At 37.0% G+C, this 26,561-nt stretch overlaps 1 protein-coding gene across 1 annotated transcript in view; it reads right to left on the reverse strand.

Annotated features, from left to right (window-relative positions):
• Window positions 1–26,561, reverse strand: part of LOC114649424 (G-protein coupled receptor family C group 6 member A-like) — a 44,014-nt gene that overhangs the window by 14,024 nt on the left and 3,429 nt on the right. Inside the window, exons 2-4 of the mRNA XM_051924668.1 lie at window positions 10,051–10,357; window positions 8,611–9,420; window positions 5,981–6,178 (exon numbers count right to left, since the gene is read on the reverse strand). Coding sequence (XP_051780628.1) covers window positions 5,981–6,178; window positions 8,611–9,420; window positions 10,051–10,357 — 1,315 coding nt within the window. The remainder of the gene's footprint in view (window positions 1–5,980; window positions 6,179–8,610; window positions 9,421–10,050; window positions 10,358–26,561) is intronic.

A 26,561-nucleotide genomic window follows, 5' to 3' on the forward strand; every position in this document is an offset into this window, starting at 1 on the left:
ATTTATTTATGTGCCTAGTAGAAGGAAACATGTTTTTAAATAATGCAGCAGTTTTATGCTGAGCAGAAGGGCAACTCAGGAATTTTGTTTTAATCGAAAACATACATTAACATTTTATTTAAAATATATGCAAAACAAGAAGCTGTGTGCCAAGAAATTGTGTATAATTGTTTTTGTGTACACTCAAGCTGTTGTATATTTTGGGGACATTATCAGGATGCTGAGTTGAAAGGTTATTAATGAGAGAAAAAGGATACAAATATCCATTGGTGGTCCAATTCCAAAGAGGAACAACTTTTTATTTCGGTATTGGAAGATGAAAAGATAGCCAATACCAAGTATGCGCCTGGGCCAAACCAAAGAATCAACCCGATCTTCCAGCAATGCAGAGACGTGAGACAAGAATCAGAATTGTTCACCACAAAATAAGTCAGAAAGCCAAGATCAAAAATATCAAGAAGCACACTTAATATCTTTTAGATTTATCTAAACTTGGTTATGGAAATGGCACATAATATGACCTTATATATGGTCACAATGATGATGTTAAGTGAGTGTGTTCTTGGAGAATTCTGTAAGGTTGCTTTGACCATGGTCAACATGAAACTCTACATAATGCAGACTCCTGTCAATATTCAAAACGGTGCTGGGATAACACATTAAAATATTTCAATATAATCATCAGGAATTAAGATAAGACCTAATAAATATTTGTATCAAACGTCTTAACCTCAGAAACCCCAGAATAGCCGTGAAAAAGTCCCAGGAATTCCTTTGGAAGGCAAATAAAAATGAATAAAGAACACCAATCATAATGGTCAATAGCTAAAGTACCAAACAATTGCATGGTGGTTCTAGTGTTAGCAAAATAGTTACAAACAATCTCAGCCACTTTTCAAAATTGTTCAAGAGGCCATAAACAGAAACTTATCATTGATTATGGCAAATATCAGTTTACTTTATTTTAGCAGAATGCATCTTCTGATTGTTCAGGTATTATAATATGTATTTGTGGAAAACATGAATTCAGTTTTTTGTTCTCATTCAAGCAAGAGCAGAAGAAGGAAGAATACTTAACAAATACAAGAGCTTGATGAGCCTTTAGTTGATTAATAAATTCATATGTACTTAGAAGCAGTTTTTAACATATTTTCCAACCATTTGGCATATATATTTTCTGTAAATTTAATTACTTTTATTTTTATTATGGAATGTAAATTGCTAGTTAGCCTTGTCACAGTAAGGTTTCTTTCTAACAGCAGTGAATGCAGAAACCTTTTCACTTAAATCAAGAGAAACTGCTTCCTCCTTTTTGTCTCCTGTCTAGTAAATCCATCTTGTAACATTGACTCCACATTATTCATCCTGCTTGGTCAAAGCTATTTGCTTAATAAAGGCTATGCTTACATTGGTAGTTTAACTATATCCTATGTATAGATGCTTAGTATGAATTTTGGAAGATGAAATTATTTTTTCCATTGTCACACATGTGCAATTGGGAGATAACTTATGGGCTCATCCAGCTGTAATTCCACCCCAAGCTGAGGGTTGGCAATGTTGCCTAATGTTTCTCCTTTTGTTTTTACAGATCAGTCGACCGCTAGTCCCCATGCTGCCACTTCCGGGTTGTTGTTTCCTGGCCTTGTCCCATCCAGTCTGGTATTCTCTTAAGGGGCAGTGCCACCATCTTCCAGTCAGTCAAAATCTTGACTACAGTCTGAAAAGACCTGTAATACCTTTTGCCTTTTATCTATTTTTCTTTTGGCCACCAAATATAAGAGGTTTGCCTCCAAGGTGCCCCATATCTTTCTAACTGTCCTGCCTTTCTATTACACCATATTACTCTCTGTGCAGTCTACCTGATTTGTGTCATCAGTTTCAGGTTATTGGAGCTATGGAAAAATGATGCTAAGTTCCTCAACTAAATGATTGATGTTGCAGTAAATTTACACTGTCTTTGAAAAAATGTTTTTTGGTATGGTGAAAAAGACTATAATAAATCACGTTGTCAAGATCAACCAAAAATCAGTTGCTATGTCAGTGTAGCAGCTGAAAATGGCAAGACATTTATTTTAGTTGGGTTTTTAGCTAGGCTAAACAGAATCAAGAAATCTTATTTTGTAACATAGGACTACACTCCTTTTTGGCATTCAGTATAAAATCTTAATACAGAGAGGAGCTTAAAATGTGACACAATGTACAGATAATTGCCCCTCTAATATTCAGGGCTACTTTCCAGGCCTAATTTATTCACTCCACATCTCTCACTATCCCTGTCTCTCTATACTTAGCAACTGTCTTAGCAGCCAAGTTAACCATCAGTCTGCCTGCAGTTGTTTTTAAAAATGTCTATTGTATAAGAATCTGATAAGTATCTTCAACCTGAACTACTAAGGCTGAAGCTATATACAATATCATGTTACAGAAATCAGTGCATGAGTTTTAAAAGCTTTAATGTGATTATAACTTTTAAGGCAGATTCAGTATATTTTAAATTCAGCTTCATAGTGAAATACAAATTATTATAGAATATTTCAGTGCCTACTACTTGTACACTATATCTACAGATGAAATAGATGCTTCGATGATTTGCTCATTCCCTTGCATTTTTAAAAGAAATATTCTACTGAAATTCAAGGTATGACACTTGAATTAGACAATCCTGCAATGGTATGACACCCTTCATTCTGACAATTTTATTTAGATAAAATATACTTTGTGGCAGGCCTTCTACATATGTACCGGGGGAACAACCATGGGCGTCTCAATACCTTGGTAGCAGCCTCCCTGGCTCACGATGGTGCCTTAGTTTCCCGCAGGGCTTCATGGGAGATGGAGTTCCCCACAGCCCTGTTGGGATCTGGGGTGGCTGCCAGGGGGTGCTGCATGGGTCCCTGAGCCGGCCTGGACAACTCTACAGCCCTGCCCGGAAGTGCAATCAGAGGCAGGTGATCAAGCACCTGAAGCACTCCTGCATGGGCTATAAAAAGGGCCAGCAATCACCACTCAGGAGCCAGAATTGGGAGGAAGAGGACGAGGTTGCCAGGGAGGAGTGATGGTTTGAGAAGGGAGTGTGGACTTTGCTTATTTGGACTGTGTTGTGCCTGTGGGGTTCACAGGGAAGACGTGCCCCACAGGTGAAGAGAATAAAAGTCTTGTTATCATTTTACACGTGCCTCTGTGTGAGTCTGTGCCATGTCGGGCACTATGTATAGCGTCATTATCACAACTTGTACTCGGACTGTCATATTCTGGTGTATATGACTAAAAGAAGGGCAATGAACCCAAAAATGACAAAATAATAGCTTAATTGGGTTTTTGATTAGTTACTTGAATATATCAATTAAATAGGTTATTCAGAAAAGGTTACAAAGCAAAAAACACTTCAGACAAAATGGAAGCAAAATAAAAAAACAAAACGCTGCAATGGAGAAAAGGCTAAGCAGTCTAAAGGCCATTATACCAAAAATATAATAATGTGGAAATGGCCAGTCTACAGAAAAGGATAAGCAATATGAAGTGGTCAAAATACAAAAAAATACTATAATGAGAATAATGCCAAAGATACAGAAGACTAAACAATTTGTAAAGGATAGACATTGCAAAACAGCCAAGAAAAATAAAATTCAAGACCAAAACAAACCTTCAATGAATACAATCCAATTACGCAAAGAAAAGAAACTCAGTTGCCCCAGGGTCTCAGGTGGCAGCCCTTTTAGCGGCAAGCTTACATACTTGGGAGGCTCATTTTATTTGGCCTCAGCATAAAGAGGTAAAGATATGAAGACCACTTTGGAAAAACAAGATGCACAAAAACAAAAAAAACTATTCTATATAACATACAATTGAAAGTACCAGTGAATAATAAAAAATAATAGCATCACAAAAACAACAATACAGTTTGAAAACAGAAGGAAAATGAACAAACAACAACAAGCAAAACTGAAGCCATGGACAGAACCCTGACAAAACCACAGCAAAGACTGTATTTGATTATTAAAAGACAAACATTAGTTGGCAGTAAAATTAATTTATCAAATCGAAAATTGCACCATAGTTTACTAACACACACAAGAAAATAAGATTTGCCTTGTAATTTTCTTTGTGTTAGTTGGAATCAAGATTGCCAGACATCCATCCAAATCAGGATTTGTCTGTTGAACTCGGGGAAACGTCCCACTCAAATCCCGATTCTTGCATTGCCTCTGAAAATCCCAGTTGAACAAAAATTGTATATAGAAAAAAATGTTAATTCAATTTTTATATTGAATATCTAGTTAAAGAGGCTTACTAAACTTTTGTAGACAGCTTGGCGTACCACCTTTTATGAGTAAAGTTTGTAACTGTCAGCTGAATCCGAGTGTTTGAATCATGTGTGTGTTCATGTGCATCGTGTGCTTGTGTCGTATGTTTCTCATGCTCATCATGGCTGCTCGTGTTTGTGTGTAATTTGTTTTGAAAGTGAAGTGATGATTGTTGTGTGACTATTTTATATATGTTCTCTTCTATCTATGTACTTATTTACATATACTTATATTTAGAATACACATGTTTATATATCTATAATTTAATTAAAATTATCCATTTTTTTTGTCTTCCTTAGTTCCTTAACATCTTTTTGTTGGTTGCTCGAAGTGGTGACTATCCTGATCTATGATTTTGCAAATCTGGAATCCCTGGTTGGAATGATTTAGACTATTAGGGCTTCTCAACATCATAGGTTGTAGATTTTCATGTATTAACAAACTTTATTTCAAAGTGCACACATATGTTTCTTTTCATTTATATACAGTACAAAGACTGTCTTTTTTAATATATGTATTCTGCAAAATATTTTGGGTAAAAAATATTTTACAAGTTTAAGCACTTTTTTGTTTTTGCCATTAATAATTTTTTGTCATTCTAATTGTTTTTGTTACAATAATAAAAAAAATTAATTCAATCAGAACTTCATGGAACTGCAAAAATTAACTCTTCACACTATATTGTCATTATGCTTACATACTGATAATCATTATGTCATACTGTTGGCATAAACATAATGTTTAAACTTCTATTCATTTGTCAATGAGTCACCTCACCATTCTTTTCAGGGTATTGGGATTGGAAATGAGATGCATGCAAATGTATTTATAAGCATTCAGTTAAGGAATTTGGCCTAAAGCCTAATTTATACTTACCATGTGAAGCTGGCGCACAGACCGCAACACAAAGTGCATATGCAGTGAGCAACCGTAACACATTTATACTTGTTGCAGCCCATTTGACTGATGCACTGATATTCTCAAAATACAATAAGTGGCAGTATTTGCTGAATATTTCATAGCTAATAATGTCACTGCAGAGAATGTGAATCTCTTCTGATAGAATTGGAGTTATCCCTGCTATTACTGATTTAAAGAAAAAGAAAAGGAGAAGATAGAATGTAAGACTTATTGAACAGTGAAATAAGGGAAAGTGTAATACTCTTGTGACTGGGGAACCCATATGATGAGCAGATGCATTTGAAATGTTTTGTGTTTTGATGGCTTTTTGCATCATATTCAGCCCTTCATTCATCATTCTGGCTCCAACGTAACCAACCTCTCATTGAAATTAACCATTTTGGATACACGGTCACTCTGTCTGCTGCACTGTGTATTTAGAAACATTTTCACGTGCTCTGAAGGAACCGCAACCAGGAGCGTGTCTCCAAATCTGACGTTGTTTTCAACTTGCAGCACTCACACCCAGAGTGAACACGTCAAGTGTAAATTAGGTTTAGCAAGTAAACTTGTATTTTTAGTTTGAAAATGGAAAGTGAGCATAATTACTCATTTTTAAATTCTTATAGCCTCCTCATCACATCCTCTATAGAGACCACTAAGAATGACAAACACAATTTTTTTAACTCTCTTCAATATTAACTATCAGCTGTAAATAAGTAAATGTTAAATGTCGAATCAAATAAGTAACACTGTCTTGTTAAAAGCAAGCATACCTGTAGTACCATTTTGTAGTTGTCTTGAATGGTGAAGTTTTTTTGTTTGGTGTAATTGCCGATGACTTGCACTTTGATTCCATTGTTGCGGGATTCCCAAAATACAAGGTCAAATTCAATTGGTTGGTCTGTGTCCAAGGTGAAATTAATGCCTTGATTTTCCACTGTGAATCTCACAGTTTTCAGTTTTTCAAGCAGCTGCAATGAACATGAACAGAATTTTAATTATTCATCACTATATCCTTAAATATAAAAATCATTATATCTGATCTGAAGTTTCCAGAACGCAATGAAAATAAAATGGATATGGCTTGACTTTATTTTGATACGCTAGTTACTGTAAAGTCAGATGAAGAGATTGTTAAAGTAGACTCATACTTAGGAAAAACTGGAGCTGCTCAGTTTGTCAGCTGATGTATGTGAGCCCAGTAAGGGCTTAACCTCTTTTAAAAAGGAGTTTTACAGAACATCTTTCATTGTGTAAACTGGAATTCTTACAAAGTAACAAACCCTTTTATATACATTTTTGAAATAACAGTACTGAAAACTTCCCACTATCAGGTGTTTAAAAAATAGACAACACATGTTTTAAATGTGGTAAGTGAATTAAATGTTCAGCTAGTGCAGCATTTTACATTCTTAAGTAACGAAATACACTTTGGTATATAAAGGGTTGGAGGCACTAAAATAAGCAGTTGAAAGCAATTGGCATGTCCTCCTACTAATCTTCAGCTGATAAAAACTTACATAATGTACATACTATACTGGAGGGGGGCTAATAACTTGGGGTGAAGACTGCAGATCTCACATTTATGTCTATAATTATCACTAAGCAACTAATCTATGAAATGATTTTTCAAAAAGTACAGGTGTAGCTTGATGACATCATATGTCATGTGACTTTGCAACAGATGCCATTGGTGTCCATAGTAAACAAATAAGAACATCATGACCCCTATTTTACCTCCCATTTTATTGTTTTCTTTTTAAATTATGTCCTTTTTTGTTTTTATGTATTTTTTGTTACTATTGTTACATTTATTTATTATTTAGTATTAGTACAGTGTAACCTCGGTTCACGACCATAATTCTTTCCAAACCTCTGATCGTAAACCGATTTGGTCATGAACCGAAGCAATTTCCCCCATACAATTGTATGTAAATACAATTAATCCGTTCCAGACCGTACGAACTGTATGTAAATATATTTTTTTAAAGATTTTTAAGCACAAATATAGTTAATTACACCATAGAATGCACAGTGTAATAGTAAACTAATGTAAAAACATTGAATAACACTGACACAAACACCCAGGCTCCCTGCTCAGCTGCATGCGCAGGCTTGCTCTCTCTCAGCAGCATGAAGCCCTCTCTCTCTCTGTAACATTGCAGCAGTTCGCGCTATAGCCTTACAATCTGATCGCTGTATAAACACTTTTTTTAAATTAGTTTTAAGCACAGGGGGAAAAAAGGAACATTTGAACAAATCCAAACTTTATTTAAAAGCCAACCAAGACAGTAACATTGCAGGAGTTCACGCTAATAGTATTACAACCCGATCGCTGTAAACACTCTTTTTAAATGAGTTTTAAGCACAGGGAAAAAAATGAACATTTGAAAAAAGAGAAAAGTAACATTGCAACACTTTCTTCTCACCACTCTTCACTTGCTTAGAAGCCATGGTTAACTGCAAAAGCACACGAAATACTGTAGAGCACAAAGAGTTAAGAGGTAAAGCACGCACATCTGACTGAGAACAATGAACTGGGAGAGGCTGAACACGTGCTTAAATACAGTAATCGGCGCGTACGAACCAGAAGGGAAATGAAATAGAGCACGAAGACTTCACAGCGAAAGCACGCATGCACGCACGCACGTCTGACCGAGAACAATGCAACACGTGCGGAAATCATTGGCGCTCACAAACCGAAAGGCGCATTTTTAAACCGTATCTTTGGAACTTTTAAAGCCTGTGCCCCATTTTGGGCCTGTGTGGGCCAAAGCCTGTCTGTTGAGTTTGGGGTCAGGCTTTCCTCAGATGGGGCCTAGTGTTAGGCAGGCTAGTGAAACTCCTTGCCTGGTTTGCGGATTTTTTTGGAGGCCTTTCACCATTTTTGCCATGTTTGTGTTACCACTTCAAAATAGTTGGCGGGTGAGCTTGGTTAAAGACTAATAGAAAACAAATAAGGCCAAAGAGTTGAAAGAGACAAAAGGAAAGGTGATCAGGAGAGGTCTTGGTACTCATGACGCTGTATTTTAGGAGGTAAACAAGTGGGAAAGCTATCCTGTCGTATAGTTTAAGACCAGAACCTGTTTAATCAGGCATAGTTGAACACACTGGGTTTGTCTTTTTTGTTTGTTACTTTTATCCTTTTCTTGTAATCATCCCTCCCTCATGTGTTTTGTACACATTTATTATTATTAAAAAAATGATTATGGAATTCTTTGGACTATATTAGGGTGATGAATGAAAATAATAACCATGATAGCAGATCTATCTATCCATCTGCAACATAGTTTTTTTTTATAGTAACACAAGAACAGTACCACATAAAATACAAACTGTAACTACCTCTCATAAGCCTGGATAAATGAATATCAGCATGAAAATGGAATGAAAATAAGCTTACCATCCATGGGGTAAACTCCAAGCTGCCATTACATGATGTTATGTCACAGCCCAGTAGGTCATGCAGGGCATGTGCCACAGATAACACTGACAGGAACACATTAAAAGGAATAGGTGTGCCGGCTTCAATGAGCTCCTTCAAAAATCCATCTGGGCCCAAGAACTTTCTTGTAACACTGTCTGCTTTTTTACTGCTAATACAGTTGATGATTTCACTAATACTGCTGCTGTTGCAAACAGCCCGTAAACTCTGATACTCCTCATAAAACTGATTCCTACTCCACTGAGATGACGGTAAGTTGTCTAGAAAATCTGCAAAACCGTTGACTTGGTCCATTTTAAACGAAAATCCCAAAATGTTTCCAATTGTGTCTATGTTTGGCAAGGTAGTGATGAAAGAGGAGACAGACCATGTATCACTTGCAAGCCATGTTTTTTTAACTGAGTCATTTATCGCTCTTTGAAGTAGTACTTTTGCAAAAGTAGCTTCTGCAAAAACAACCACAACATTAGCTGGGGATTCCCTGACTTTCTGAATAAGCCCAGGGAGCAAATTTGTGATCTCACTGGTAGGAATAGTTTGAGAAAAGTCAATGCAAATGTTAGCTTGCTGGGCACTAGTAACTAGGGCAGTTACTCCTTGTTGACTGTAGTCATCGTCACTTCCAATAATTAAAATATGTCTCCAGTTCATTTGAACCATTAGTAAAGTCATTGCCTTTATTTGATCTGCTTCACTGGGAACAGTTCTTAAAAAGGAAGGGAACTGTGCTTTATCAGACAGAATGGTAGATGATGACGAATAACTGATCTGTAAAAGCAACAAAAATAAACAGTCATTTTCTGTAGATAGATAGATAGATAGATAGATAGATAGATAGATAGATAGATAGATAGATAGATAGATAGATAGATAGATAGATAGATACTTTATTAATCCCAATGGGAAATTCACATTCTCCAGCAGCAGCATACTGATACAATAAACAATATTAAATTAAAGATTGATAATAATGCAGGTAAAAAACAGACAATACCTTTGTATAATGTTAAAAGTTAACGTTTACCCCATACCCCGGGTGAAATTGAAGAGTCGCATAGTTTGGGGGAGGAACGATCTCGTCAATCTGTCAGTGGAGCAGGACAGTGACAGCAGTCTGTCGCTGAAGCTGCTCTTCTGTCTGGAGATGATACTATTTAGTGGATGCAGTGGATTCTCCATAATTGATAGGAGCCTGCTGAGCACCCGTCGCTCTGCCACAGATGTTAAATTGTCCAGCTCCATGCCAACAATAGAGCCTGCCTTCCTCACCAGTTTGTATTTGTATATTATGTGCAATATAACATACAATAGAACTCAGCAATGAAAGTACAGGTTTTATTACGCTTCACAGAGAAGTCACAAAAGCATTTTAGAATCAATAATATTATATTATATTACCTGAGGCATCATGAACAATTGAAATACTCTTCCAACTGCAACTGATATATCAGAATAGCCTGGACCCACCACGGCACTAACAAATGGCCTGTATGTTGTGTAATCACAGAGGTCTTCAGCTTGGTGCTCTGGAGCTTTGGATAGGGACAGCAACTGAAAAACATCCGCTAGAGCAGTAGTAATGTCACTGCAGGTGTCCAGTATTTCATAGCCCAGGATTATGCCTGGCAGGATTTCTGTGGAGTTGTTAATGGCTTGGATGGTGTATATCATGCTCATCACTCCAAGGAATTTATCCACATCAAATCTGAAATTTAAAAATGTACACAATAAACATGATGTGAAAGGGAAATTTAATATTTTTTTCTGCAAGGCAATTTAACAGTGGCATTATTTTTGTCAATGTTTTTTTGTTAGTTACCTGGAATAATTCTGATGATTTTTATAGAAATCAGTATCTGAACATGTTTCCCAAGTCAGAAACTAATACAAAATAAACAAGTCAAGTACAGATAGATTAGAAACAAGAGTTTTATTGAACCTGGAAAGTCCAAAGATGAAAGAGACATTCTTTGAAAAAAGGTTGGATAATATCAATACTGTATATCAATCAGTATTTTTTTGCAAAGTGCTTTACAAATCACATGATCAAAAGATATCTCTTTGAGATCCACCTTCCAAACTTAAGCTCTCAAGAATTCAACTTCAGCACCTAAAAGCCTTTTGCCAGGAATAGGTCCACGTTTTCCTATGAAGTTGCAAAGGATATGACAAACAGCATGATACTAAAAGCAAGCTGATGAATACCCCCACCATGCCAAAGGACTATGTGACAAAGACAAACATTGCACTGCAGCACAAACCAAAATGTTTTCATTTGAACTTGAGGAAATAGAATGCAACTCCACACAGCACTGGATATCGTCCCTGAAGGCTTTATTATAATGTGGATTTGTTTAAATTTTTTTCTCTGTTTTTTTTTTTTCTTTATCATTATGGTTTCAAAATAAATATAGGATTTCCGATAAACTCCTTCAAAACGTAAGTGTGTGATTAATATTGGTTAGTATAGTGCGTTTTGACTTTCTGGTTTTGACCCTTGCCCGTTTTCTTTTCACAAAATTTCATCTTCTGAGCCCTTCTCATTAAAAACCTGCTATCTCCATCTATGGCAGTACTGGCTTGGTGCTGTAAAACTGTTTATCTGTTCCAAACAGCAAGTCCTCCATTCTAATGTTTCATTGCTCCTGTGTGTCTAGTGTAAGACTGTGTTCTTTTACAAGCGTTTGTGTTACAAGCATTGTGGCCTAATAGTTTAGCCCACTCTCACCCAAGACATGGCCTTAGAGCAAGGAAGAACTGACTGTGACATCACACAAAAATTCCAAAAGACAAACACTAAACAGAAAAGCCTATAAAGTCAAACAAATCCAGAAAAACACTAAAAGAACAAAGAATAGGTAGCTCCTTTCATGTTAAATGTTTGCCTGTCTCATGTGTGTTGTGTCCTATTTTTTCTGTTGATATATAAGCAAATTCCTTCAAACTCATTCCATTTACAATCAACATTTAGCCTGTTAGCAATGATTGTCCCAAGATATTTGTAGTGCTCTATAATCACCAAGGTTTCTCCTTTAATTAGAGCTGAGACAGTGGAGCAACTGAAATCTACAACCATATCCTTTGTCTTAGAAATATTTAGCTGTAGAAAGGAAGGAATGATCAAACCATTGGACAAACTCATCAACAACAGGTTTGTGGCTGTCTACCTTATCATGTTGGATACTCACAATGGCAGAGTTGTCTGAAAAATTCAGGATATGTTTGTCCTTGTTTAAACTCCTGCAGTCATTTGTACATAAGAAAAACAAAAGAGGAGACAGACAGCATCCCTGTGGTGACCCAATAGGTATATTTAGGCTATTAGAAAAACAGCCATTAATACTCACTCTTTGTGTTCTGTTTCTTAAAATGTCCAGAATCCACCCCACCAGGTAAGGATCCAAACAGTACTAATCAATTAGTTTATCAATTGATTAATTCATTCATTCATTCATTCAATAATAAATTATTTTTTTCTTTTTCTTAAGATAAATTTGCTTCAATTACAGTGATATAACTCTGATAAAAAGAAATCCCATCCATAGGGAAAGGTAGAAAAAAATAAAATAATAGCCTGAAAGAATTTCCTATTTGATCATTATCATTGACAAAACTTAAACGGATAATATGTCAATCCAATCCAATTTCCACTTGCTCCTACATTAACTACAACTGAGCAGGATTAAGATTTAAAAAGCTACCCTTTGTCTAAATTATATGAGTACAGAGAATTAATTATGGGTGACTGATCTTTAGCAGTGACTATGAGAAGCCAGTGTTTTAGGGCAGTGGTTCCTCAAAGTGTTTGGACCAAGTGCCGCTTTGTCAAAATGAAAGATATGGAGGACCACCTATGACTAACACATTCTTTTCTCAACATCTACTCATGTGAAAAATAGTACAGGGTGGTGCAGGGACACAGAAAATTTTGGAACTAGGTGTTGGCGACCCTGGAGCGCCGGCAGTTGTTTGTGACTAATGCAACCTAACCTTATTTAGAACCCCTTGCCATTAGTTATAATGAACCAGTGGAGTGGTGTGCAACAAGCATTCGCTGTCGACGCTTTTCATAAGAATTGCAATAGTGTGACTGCTGTTCAAAGGGAATTTCACCGTCATTACCATTCCATGGCCTCCGAGATCCCCAGATCTTACTGTTTGTGATTTTCTTCTGTGGGGACATCTTAAAATCCAAGTGTACCACACACATTCGGCAATCATTGCTGAAATAAAAAGGAGGTTTGAAGAGGAAATCGCTGGCATTCCTCTTGACATGTTCCGTCGAGCAATGCAGAATTTCCACAGCAGGCTGTCAGAAAGTGTATAAGTAGCAGTACATTTTACGTCCATAGGTGGCTCTTGGTTTATCTTCAGTCTAGCTTGCTTTGCTACCACATGGCCTTTGAAAGGAGTGAATGGAGTATTATAACAGGCCACACACCTGTCTCAATATAGCTGCTGAAATAGAGTTGTCTTCATCATGGTCTTCTCTTCATGGCCAGATGGTGAGACAGAGAGAGGCAAAATGACTAACTTTATAGTATTCTTACCACAAAACACAAACCAGTGGGGGAATTGTAGTAGAGAATGGCCTCTGATTCAAAACCAATCATAAACAGCCATACTTTGGACCAATAACATTCAGGTACAACTCCCCCAGTTGCTTTGTTTAGTCAGTTTATCACCTTCCTGCAGGGGATGGCTTATAGGCTCTAAGACCAACCACAATCCCCCTTGTCATGCTGGTCTGATGCTCAAGCCTCCCTCACCATAAATTTCACGTTCTGCATCAGTCCAAAAACTTGGGGGGTTGGTTAGGTAAACATCAAAGCATTGCTGTTCTCATCAATGAAGTAAAACATGCCTCCTGAAATACTATCTAATATTACATTTGCTTTGTCTAGCTTTCAAATAAAGACATACAAAATATCAGCTTATATGCTAGAAGTCAGTCCACCACATTGTGCAATTATTACTGCAGGTATTCTGCACATGCAAACAAGTGGTCCAAAGGACTGGTAAGAGCGTGATGGGAAGGCTTGGATGCAAAACAGTTGTTATGAGAGCAGTGTAACACCTTTCTGAAAAGCTGTGATTTGAAATCTTTTTTTTTTTAATCACATTTTCCAAAAACATCAGATCTGTGTCACATTTGAGTGAAAAAATGTGCATAGACATGTAGTTTAAATGGTGACTTTTTGGGTTTCAGAAATCAAAAGTAAGGTTATACCTGGTAGTTTCACAGTGGTGCAGTTACTGTCAACAAAATGGCAGCATTCATGCAAAGGAATAACAATGTGAAACAATAAAAAATGATAAAAATAATTCCATAAATTAAACAGACCAAATCAGGACACATCAAACTTGGTCATAATGATTAATCCTAATAAAAACTAAATTCAGTCAGTCATTTTCTAACTCGCTTAAATTGACATTGCCAATCCACATAACCTGCATTTAGCATTGCCAATCCACATAACCTGCATATCTTTGGACAGTGGGAGGAAACCGGAGCACCTGGAGGACACCCACATAGGGAAAACATGCATACTCCACACAGGGAGGACCTGGGTCTCTTTACTGTGAGGCAGCAGTGCTACCACTGCGCCACCTAATAACTAAAGTGAAAATATAAAAAAAACCTAAACAGAGTGAACATAGACCTGTACTAAAGGGATTCTGAGCAATCTTTGACAGTTTCTTACATGTAAAACTTTTTTTTTCATCGTCAGTCCCTAGAAAAATGCTACCTGGGTGTTCTATCGCTGAAGTCAGAAATTTTTTTCTGATATCATGTTCAATTAAATCTGTGCTGTGCCTGGTGTCATACTCGCGCACTTGAGGCAAGTCAAGGGCTCATCTAATTGTAATTCCACCCCAAACCAAGGGTCAGCACTGTCACCTAATGCTTCTCCTCTTTTTCTTCTTGCAGATTGGATGAACACCAGACTACCTGATGCCACTTCCAGATTATCTCCTGGCCCTGCCCCTTCTGGTCTGTCTTATTCTTAAGGGGCAACACTGCCATCTTTGAGTCAGTCAAGCTCTGACTACTACAAAAATACCAATTAATTATGGCATATAGGAGAAATAAGAATTTAAAAGATCTTCTGGAAGATCTTCTGGTACATGATAAATGTCCTTCTAAAAAGACAAGGAATATAACAGCTTGGAAAATCCCCTTTGTTAGACAGAAAAATATTTTTAATAAACTAACAAAGGAGGAAAGACCCGTTTTTCAAAACTTCCAGATTCACTCTAAAAACTGTATTTATGGAATTCAATGTTCCATGTGTGGGATGATTTATGTAGGGGAGACCAAAATGCATTAAAGAGAGATTTATACAACATCTAAAGTTAATAGAAAATCAAAAGAAAAAGACTGTATTATATGCGCATTTTGCACAAGAAGGCCATAAACCTGTAATATTTGGTCTACAGCAGCAGACAGATTTGACCAAAACAAGGAGATTAAAAATGGAGAGTAATTGGATCAGAGCTTTGAATACCTGGTATCCATTGGGATTAAATGAAAAGTAAAATTAATTAGGGGAAATTGGGATTAGGATTTTAGGGATTATTATTTAATTAAATTATAGGGATTATTATCCTACTATATAAAAGCGGTTGGGATTGTCCTTCCATCCCGTGAGTGCAAAGCATAGCGGTATTCTGCTTATCACAGACTTACTACTTGCGGCTTGCGGTACGAAGCAACGCGATGTGAGCAGAGTTCTGGTGTTCCCATCGTTCCCTTGCTTTTGTGCACGATGCGCTGGAAAAATAGACAAAATTATGTCTCTCGAAATAATTAATGTTGATGGAGTACAAATGCCTCACCGCGTAGTAAATATCAGGGGAGATGGTGCTTGCTTATTTTCATCTATAGCTTATTTAGTGCATGAAAGTCCGTCTTTAGCAGTACAGATTTGGGCTGACATTGTACGACACGTTTTAAGTAATTGGTCAAGGTTTCAGCCATTTACAATGATGCCGTCAGGAATCTCTTATACAAATGAGCTTCAGTATCTCACTGAAATGTCAAAGTCTCAAATTTATGGTACCATTTCTAAGCTAATGGCAGCGGGAGAGTTGTTCCCCTATGAGTTTCAAGTATATTATTATGGAGTCCTACACTCTAAGTTTGGACAGGCACTCGAGGGGATAAAAAAACTTAGGTTTTCGGGAGATGTTATGAATGGGCACTTTGATGTTCTCATTCCCTACACTTGCATGCCTGATGTACACATGGAGTGCACACAAATTGAGGAGTTGGTCGCCTTAAAAGGCGGGGAGCCTAGTTTATTGATGATTTATTAATTTAATTATTATTAATTTATTAATTATATAAATTAATGTTTTATTCATACATATTTATGAAATTTTTCTAAATTTAAATTATTTACAGGGTTTTTAGTGTAATTATGGAGGGTTGAATAAAACAAAAAAAATTAAAGATTTTAAATTGGAAACTAAGTGTGCCTGAACATGCTGTAAAGGCCATATCCCCTACCCAAATTCTGACTACCATCTGGAAAAGACATTCATGCTTTGTTGCCTTTGCCTTGCTTTTTTTTTCCTTGGCCAACAAATATATGGGGTTCGCCTACGATGTGCCCTAACTATTTCTCACAATCCGTTTTGTTTTATTACACTGCTCATCTTGTTGCAGTTTGGGGGAAAACTGATATGGAGTTGATGTATGAAACCATGTGAGAACCCAAAGTTATTTTTTTCTTATTTTCATTTAAATACTGCATTTTGTTGTTTATACATTGTTCTAGGGCTGTTGAGTTTCTCTGCACATATTTATTAATAGACTCATGGTCATCTACAATGGAAAGAGGAGGACAAGGAAGAAAAGAAGCCTCTTCTGTTGAGCTTGCCGTAATGTTCGATTCTCCAGATGTACAGTAAGTAATCTCTTGTTTTGACACTCGGTGGTAGTATTTTGTCAATTCCGCCTTCCACTGATGATTTGTATACAGCTTGACAAAGCTTGTTGTGCCAATTGCTTGCTTTGAACAGCACTTAGTTATTTTATTTTTCTTATCATGATGTAACCTGTTCATTGTCTATTTTTTTAACTTATGTAAAATTTAAGTACAGTATTACCATGTCCACCTGTCTACTGCTTGTAACGTCACACGACACAACATAGCAGCTTCTCACTGTTTTGTTTAACCTTAAAAATGCAAAAAATATTTAAAAAATTAAATATATATTTTTGAGGTCTAATGAGGGGAACCTGAAGGCACCCAGGCCTCACAGGGGGTTCAGGGGTCCACTACACCACTATGTTCCCTTCTTTTTTGCAGACAACAGTGTACCTTAAAAAGATATCACCTATGAACAAGTAAAAGAAGATGTAAAAAAAGGTGATTTACTAATACATTTTTAAAGTTTGGGTGAAATAAATTTTCCTTTATGTGAACTGGATAAGCTTCCTGCTTTTACTCCATGATAAAAGAATGGTAGTGGACAGAGGAATGGAGAGGTGAATAAGATGCAATCCAGCAGAACTAAACTATTAGTATGTTCATGAATGCATGCGACAATATCAACATGCTAACATATACCATAGCAGAATAATCTAACATTCTCAAAACCATTTAATTAATTTCAGCATCATTGAAGGCTGGAGCCAGTTCCAGCAAAATCAGGCACAAGGCAGGACACAACCTTAAATGGAGTGCCAGTCTATTGGTTGGAATATCAGTGAGTCAAATTTAAAATAGCAAATTAACCTTTCATACAGTTTTGGATATGGGTGAAAAGAAACAGAGTTCTTTGAGAAAAACCCACACAGACAGAGTGAGAGCATGTGAAGTCCACATACTGTAGATAACAACTGCAGTCAGGTTTTAATGGTCTATAAATTTACAATGTACAAAAAACTAGTAAAAGTACACATCAGCACAATTCAGTCAGATGATGACAATATTTAACAGGCACAGATTTCATATACATGTTTGAGTGGCAGATTACAACAAATTTCCACCTCTGCCAATACTGCAAGATCTGTCGAAAAACTTGGCATCAGTAAAAGGTCAGTGGGGTGCTGCCAAATTTCTGTCAGGCAGAAGAGGCTCTAAAGTATCTAAGGAGAGTTACTTTGTTTGGCTTATTTTGAAAATTCTAATATTGTGGAAGTGTCAAAGAAGCAAATTTTAATTTAATACATAAAGTTTATCGAAACACCTTTATACTCATATCTATAGTATTTCATTTGACATTGCTTTGACTATAAGCATAGAATACATCCAGTTTTTCTCTTTATTCAAAAATTGGGTAATAGATTTTATTAATATCTGTTTAGTCAAACAGTGCCGAGTAATACAGTTTGAAAATATGCTATTCAGTAAGAGAATGCATCAAAGTCATAAGAGTGTTGTCTGTAACAGCAGCAATCGATGTTAGGGATACATTCAAACCAGAAATTATGTTGACACACACCAGCACAAAGTCATCCCCTGGTCTCTTTACCTTACTTTCTACATTTTTAACGATCACTGGAGAACTCAAGGTACTTCACTTTGGCAATCTCATCCTTATAATTATATCTTATAGGAGAGAAAATTGTGGTGTGTATTTGATCTATACTAATAAAAGGCAAAGCCCTCACTGACTCACTCACTCACTCACTCACTCACTCATCACTAATTCTCCAACTTCCCGTGTAGGTGAAAGGCTGAAATTTGGCAGGCTCATTCCTTACAGCTTACTTACAAAAGTTAGGCAGGTTTCATTTCGAAATTCAAAGCGTAACGGTCATAACTGGAACCTCTTTTTTGTCCACATACAGTAAAGGACTGCAGCTCGCTGGCCGTGGGAGGCGGGGTTTGCGTATCGCGTCATCACGCCTCACACGTAATCACGTGAACTGACTGTGAAGGAGAAAGGACGGCCTTATATGGCGTTCGTTTATAAAATAGCGGACAGGCTGTGTAAAGGCAGCTTCACAAAAAAACAGATCCTTAACAAATTGTTATTAGTATATTTTCCCTCAATTTAAAAAGGTTTTCTTTTCTTCTTAATTAAAATTTAAAAGCAATACTTCACCGCTGCGAAGCCCCTTTAGCGCTGATGCCCGAGGTTCGATTCCCGTAAGCGAGTGCAGTGAGCGTGTACGCCTGATGAGCCAAGAATTAGGGCAAAACACGTGTCGCGTACTCTTTGCATTATTTGACAGTAAACTATTTTCAACCATTCAATGATCTGCTTCTCACAACTGAAGGCACCGTGGCTGATGTTAGCTGACTTGCTGGCCAACCATAAGCGTTACCTGGTAGGTAACCAACCATACAATCAGATTGTGATTCAGACTAGGAATGCCGTGAATGTAATTACCCCGATCTACATGCTAGAGAAAACCTCAATGAAGAAGAAACAGTGTGTAAGCATACATATTAACACATGTGCAATTAAATGTGTGCATTTACGGGGTGATTTCTCAGGCTTAAAAGCTCGCCTTTTATTAAAAAGGTAAATGCAAACTGTTTTCATTCTGAAGGACACAAACCACGTTGGATTTCAGCCGTTAAACGCGCAAAAATGTCGGTACACCAGATAAATAAGCGCAACATATTATCAGTTGTATTGTATGCTTACAATACATATAGAAATGTATTAATCGTTAACTAATAGTATGGGATGGTGTTTTTCGACTCGCGCCTTGATTTAAACGATTCCATGTCTTGGTGGGTTTGTGTAGCTTATTGTCAATATCTTTACACCTGTTTTTAAGACTTATTGACTGAAACGGGCTTTCACGAAAAAACTTAGGGCTTTGCTACAGGATACACCCTCCACAAGTTAAGGAAGTAAAAATAAAGGTATATATTTCTGTTTTATTTAAACCTTTTAAATTCGTATGCATAGCCCCATTTGGCTGTTTTAGTTTTTTTTTTTCTTTCTTCGGTAATATTTAATCTCCTTAAAGAAAAACAACATATGCATTTTACTTTTTTTTTATCTCTTTAGTAATATTTTAGTGTAAAAGGATAACCAGTATTTAAACCTTTTATGTTACTTTATGAAGTTATTTTACACAATGTTGAAAAATTAATAAGAAAGCTACATATTTTGGCAGCTGCTGCTTTAATTTTCAATGAAATGAAAAAAGCTCTCCAAGAGAAAACCTCAATGAAGAAGAAACAGTTTGCACTATCTAAAAAGGAGAAACCCTCATTTATAAAGGTTTGCTGCAGATGACTTAACTGAAAATAAATGAATAGTTCCTATGTGTATAATAAATATTTATCTATTTGACTTATGCCTTTATTCCAGCAACTTGCAACATCTGAGGTACAATTTGTTACATTACTTTTGTTTTTTGCAGCACAGGCATGTGAAGTGACTTCCTCAAGGTCACACAGTGGTGTCAGTACCAGGATTTGAACTGACAAGCTCCGGGTTTGCTGAAATATTACTGAAGAAAGAAAAAAACCTAAAACGGGCAAATGGGGCTATGCATACAAATGTCCATCCATCCATTATCCAACCCGCTATATCCTAAATACAGGAGCCAATCCCTGCCAACACAGGGCACAAGGCAGGAAACAAACCCCGGGCAAGGTGCCAGCCCACCGCAGGGCGCACACACCCACACACACCAGGGACAATTTAGAATCACCAATGCACCTAACCTGCATGTCTTTGGACTGTGGGAGGAAACCGGAGTACCCAGAGGAAACCTAGACAGAACATTCAAACTCCACGCAGGGAAGCAAACCCGGGTCTCCTAACTGGCACCTTTCACTGCGCCACGATTCCGGCCGCATACAAACTTAAAAGGTTTAAATAAAACAGAAATATATACCTTTATTTTTACTTCCTTAACTTGTGGAGGGTTTTTCCTGTAGCAAAGCCCTAACTTTTTTCATGAAAGCCCCTTTCAGTCAATAAGCCTTAAAAACAGGTGTAAAGCTAAACTTGCAGCACCACTATTCAATTACACTTGCCTAACGCCTCTCCTAAGGGGAGATACTGTGGGATCTGGGCATCAGTCAAAGCACCAATCACAGGCCCGATTAGAAAGCGGGAAGCTGTGATTTGTCGTCTCCCTCCCATGTAACAATCACAGCCCGTGTTACAACACACTATGTATGTATGTATATATGAATATATGTATATGTGTGTGTGTATGTATGTGTGTATATGTATGTGTATATATATGTTGATATGTGTATATATATGTATGTGTATATGTATATATATGTATATGTAGATATGTATATATATGTTTACATAACCTCTTTAACACACTACTTCTCCACTGCGAAGCGCGGGTATTTTGCTAGTTACATAATAATTCTAGTTACTAGGGTGTTGTACCGTGTTAGAAATTATGGATGTAGTGATAAGTTAAACTAACTGCCTGAAGAAGGGACCTGATTTGCCTTGAAATCTTGCATATTGTAATCTCTCTAATTAGCCAATAAAAGGTGTCATTTTGCTTGACTTCTCTGTACAAAATAATGCTAGAAACAATACGTATGTATAGAGCATTATGAAATAGGTTTATGTGTCTCCTGACTTTGGACAAATACAGTAACTTTTAAGATTCCACTTAGCTCTTAGAGAAGATTGCAGGATTACTTCCATCTGCAATTTGGGAGTTACGTGAAAATTGGAAATTGATTTTTTTCATTTGATAAATTTATGGTGAGGCAGGTCTAGCTATGGCAAATATTAGCATTTTAAGAGCAAAATAAAACTTGGCCTCAAAACTTACATTTAAGAGACATCTGCCACAAATGCATTGTCCTAAAAGCTACTAGAAGATTATAAACTAATTTTCTTGCCAACAGGCAAATTCAAACATGGGAGATTGAAAAGATGGGAGTCCTAGTGGACCGATCACTGCCTACTATCACACACTGTCAAAACCAATTTGTAGGACTAATAAGAAGCTGGATTAAGTCTCACAATGTGTGGAGTGCAACAGTCAAAGCTTAAGTTGTTTTCAGTTTGGTTCTCTGTATTCACAAATATAAAAGAAGTCTAGGCTGACACAGATTGGTTATGATGACTGATGAGTCTTTCCAGCCCAAGCAAGCTGAAGCTTAGAGGGTAGATGATAGAGGTACTTTCAGGTTATGCAGGTATAACTGGAGGAAGTGTTCTCTTACGGGTCCTCCCAACATAATGCAAAGAAGTAAAAACATATAAAACTGGGATGAACCTTTAAAGTAAATAAACACAACCAATGTAAAAGCAAAAGTTAAGTATTCAAAGAGAGAAAGAATATAATGCTTTTTTTAGACATTTGCTCATTCCTGTCTGCCTGGCACATTACTTCACCATTTGTCTGTTGTATTTTAAGTACTCATATGACTCTCTCTGACCATTTTTAGCTTTGCCTAACAGATGCATCAACTCAAAGCTTATAGCCATAAGGTGTCTTTAGGCCCAGAATTACCTTCAGGATCAGGAGTGGATCTATAAGGTCTTGGGGCCACCAAGCCACAGTGTTTTGTGACAAACTCTAAGGACACTGCATTGCTGAATCATCTGTAGTGTTTAAAAGGTTGTGTTTGTTATGTAGCTTCTTCACTTCTTCATTTAACATTCCTTCTGTTCTGCAACTGTGCGCTGCCACTTAATGGTCGAAATGAAAAATGGTTGGCCTATTGAAAGTACTTCTGTTTGCCATCTTTAAAAGAACTATGATACCACTCCTGAGTTGAGGCCATGATTTGGCCTCTATAGCTCAAGGAGTACTTTGACCTCCTGCCAGTCTTCTTTGGTTTCATGTAGTCTCCCTAGCGTCCCAGGTAACATGTCATGTTTCCTCTAATGTTGCTGAACCCTGTGTCTGTTATATGTCTTCCAAGTCTGGTAGCCCATTGCTCAATGAATAACTTATCACAAAAGAATTAAGTAAAAAGGCTAATGTTTTCTTTTAATTTTAGTAAATTTAAAAAATCTCTTTAAAATGAAATGCAACAAGCATTGATTTATACAGTATTATACTGTACATCTGACATTCAAATCTAAACTTTGAGTGACTAGATGACCCTGGATGGGTCAATCACAGCCCAATGCAGCCACATCAACCACATTCAGAACTAACATTTGACCTAACCTATATATCTTTGGGATATCAGAGAAAACTGGTGTTGTGAACTAATTTCAGTTTTTCTTTAATTTTTTACATGTTTTTGTGGGCATCTGCTGGAAAAAAATGTGATTGTTCTCAGAGCTAGAAATATTTTATATCCTTTTCTGGCGCTATGTTGTTTTCTATGGGCTTCATTGATAAGGGAAATCATCTAGTTATCTGAGATTACAGATTCCCCAAAGAGTTACGTGAGTTTGGCTTAGTTTATGACTTTTGTGCTACATTTTCTAGCTTGTATATATTTTCAGCCTTATTGATAGGTCTGACAGACTTTCTGGTTATGAATCTTGGTTTGGTACTTTCATCTTCTAGTCTCTATTAAAACCACCTCTCTGTATTTAAAAAGAGCAACTAGAGTAAGCATGGGAAGGATATACAAACTCCATACAGAATTTCACTGAACAGGAGATTTAATCCCAGGACTTTGGAGCCTGCTCCATGGGCTAAAAGGCCTGTCATAACTAAAGTTTTTTTATTATATTATTATGACCCCATTATCTCCCAAATAGTGATTCTAATTATTTTACTCAGCAGGCTAACAAACAGCTGTAGCTCAAGAGTATATGTGCTTTGGTAGACTTGACTCTAAGATACACAGTTTGGGATTCAAAATTACTTTTAGATTACAAATTATCTATATAATTTGTTTTGCAAAATGGTTCCAGAGGCAAAGATATGATTACCAGCTTAGACTCTGTCTGTGTGGAGTTTGAGCATTCTTCCTGTGACTTTTTTGGACTTCCTCCCACACTTCAAAGATGTTTGTGTTGGGTTAACTGGTAAATAAATTCTGGCAGTGTGGGTATGAGTGTTTGTTAGAGTATGCCTTTTGTGGACTGCAATTCCACCTGACTTGATATTTACCTTGTACCTGATGCTACACAAATAGGATGCAGTTTACATTGGCTTCTTGTTGGATTAAGCAGGTTCAGTAATAAATAAAAATACAATAATCTCATATATTAAGAGCTCTTATCAGATAAAAAATACATTAGGATTCTTTTAAAATAACATCAAATCTAGTACTTGGTAGTTTATTCTATGTATCTATGGTTCTCTGTGTAATGAAAAACTTCATAGTGTTTGTGTGAATTTTACCTTCAAGTTTCCATCTGTATCCCTGTGTTCTTGATGAACTCATTTCAAAATAGCAGTCTCAATCCACTGTACTAATTCTCTTCATAATTGTAAACACTCCAATCATATCTCCTCTTAATCTTCTTTTGCTTAAACTGAAAAGGCTCAACTCTTTTAATCTTTCCTCATAATTCATCACCTGTAGCACTGGAATCAGCCTAGTCACTCTTCTCTGAATTTTCCCCAGAGCTGCCATGTCCTGGAGACTAAAACTATACACAGTACTCTAGATGAGGACTAACCAGTGTGTTATAAACCTCAAGCACAACGTCTTTGGACTTGTACTCTACATACTGTACTATGCAGTATACTGTAACATAACATTCTGTTAGCCTTCCTAATGGCTTCTGAACACTGTCTGGCAATTGACAGTGTTGAGTCCACTACAACTTCTAAATCCTTCTTAAAAGGTATACTCTTGAATTCCAGAACTCTCATTGTGTATTCAAACATAACATTTTTGCTTCCTACATATAATACTTTAACATTTACTATATGTTAAATTTCAACTGCCACAAATCTACCCAAGCCTGTATGCTCTCCAAACACTCTGTAATGACTGAACAGATTGCAGATTATTTGCCCATTCATCTGTCTTAGTATCATCTGCAAAATTAACCAGCTTGTTACTTACATTCCTATCCAAATCATTTATGTATATTAAAAATAGCAGCAGCCCTAGCACTGACCCCCATAAAACCATCACTCTAAATGTCAGCCAAATCTTTCCTCACTCCATAACCCTCTGCTTCCTGTGTCAGAGCCAATTTGCACCCATCTACACACAACAACCTGAACTCCCACTTCTTTTAGTTTGATTCCTAACCTCTCATGCAGCACCTTATCAAATGCTTTCTGAAAGTCAACATAAATAATATCATATGCTTCATTTTGATCATATCCTTTTGTTTCATTGCTTCCTCACTGAATTCCAGCATGTTGGTAAAACACAACCTCTCTCATCTGAAACCCATGCAGACTGTTCAGTAAAACTCCTGTTCATGCCAAAGTCTGCTCAATCTTATCCTTAATAATTCCTGCCATTAATTTATCTGTAATGCATGTTAAGCTTACTGGTCTGTAGTTGCTTTTATCTGCCAAGTCAACCTTTTTATATAATGGGATAATATTTGCCATTTTCCAGTCATTGCGCAGTGACTTCCTAAAAATAAGTGTCAAGGGTTTATATATATACTAGCCAACCCGCGGCGTAAGATACGCCGCATAATTATGTATTGATGGGTGAACAATTGCTGAATGACACAGTTGTCCAAATGGGGTGGGTTTGTGGATACCACTGTGAGTGAATGAAAAGATGGACCTCTGGAGAGAGCAACATACAATTGTCCGTGACTGAAAGTGGGATCGTCTGTGATGATGGAGGCCACGCTGGTGAAAGTTACTTCGTCGGTAGGGATAAGTTTCAGCACTTGTTCATTAAGGTGTAGCGAGTCTTTGTTGTTGACGCTTAATATAGCTTGCGTACTGAGTTGTTCCGGAGTCACAGTTGAGAAACACTTTTTTAATGTCTTTTAAGCACAGGGAAAAAAATTTACATGTGAAACATCCGTAATGTAATAAGCCACCAAGAAAAGTAACATTGCAACAATGCACGCTAGGATCCAATCGCTGTAAACAGAAGTGAAAACAAAATCGAGGCCGGTGCATTCTTTAACTGCCTTGTAGCGCAATGGTAGTGCTGCTGTTTTGCAGTAAGGAGACTGTGGAAGAGTTTGGGTTCGCTTCCCGGTTTCTCCCTGTGTGGATAGCGCTTTGAATACTGAAAACACCGGTATGTCAATGTAATGAAGTATTATTATTCTTATGCGTCCAGCGCTCTCTCTCTCCCACGCCTATATGTGTGTGTGTGTCGCTCGCTCTCTCTCGCTCGCTGCACGTGTTCCTGCAGACATATCAGTAAGTGAATGAAAAGATGGAACTCTGGAGAGAGCAACATACAACTGTCCGTGACTGAAAACTGGTTTTGGCAGATACATGCACATCTTTTTGAAAGTTTGGCCCTGTGCCTTATCAATTATCATCGCAAAGGCAAATCTAACAGGAAATTGTCTTCGTGTTAAAGTAAAAGGCAAATTATCCGCTACAAACTGTTTTACACGCTGCATACCAACCCGCGGCGTAGTATACGCCGCATAATCACGCCGCTTTTTTAATGTTCTTTAAGCAGAGGGAAAAAATGAACATTTGCAAAATCCGTAACGCCACTTTCAGTAAGTACAATGCACACGCGTTTAATTTGTCAGCCACTTTTTGCCAGCAGTCTTTTCTGGTTTGGGCTGCTTTTGCAGTGTTACCGCTTGTGCATATTAAATCTTGAAATCCTTCGAGTAACTAATTAACTAACTAAAACCCACCCAGCTTGTGAGAAAAAAATGTGCCTGTTCTTTCATCATTTTGTTGCAGCCTATCAAAGACTTGCTGCTCATGTTTTCTAGACTCAATATACAGTGGAACCTCGGTTCACAACCATAATTCGTTCCAAACCTCTGGTCGTAAACCGATTTGGTCGTGAACCGAAGCAATTTCCCCCATAGGATTGCATGTAAATACAATTAATCCATTCCAGACCATACGAACTGTATGTTAATATATTTTTTTAAAGATTTTTAAGCACAAATATAGTTAA

This window comes from Erpetoichthys calabaricus, chromosome 3, assembly GCF_900747795.2.
Source record: "Erpetoichthys calabaricus chromosome 3, fErpCal1.3, whole genome shotgun sequence".
Lineage (NCBI taxonomy): Eukaryota > Metazoa > Chordata > Cladistia > Polypteriformes > Polypteridae > Erpetoichthys > Erpetoichthys calabaricus.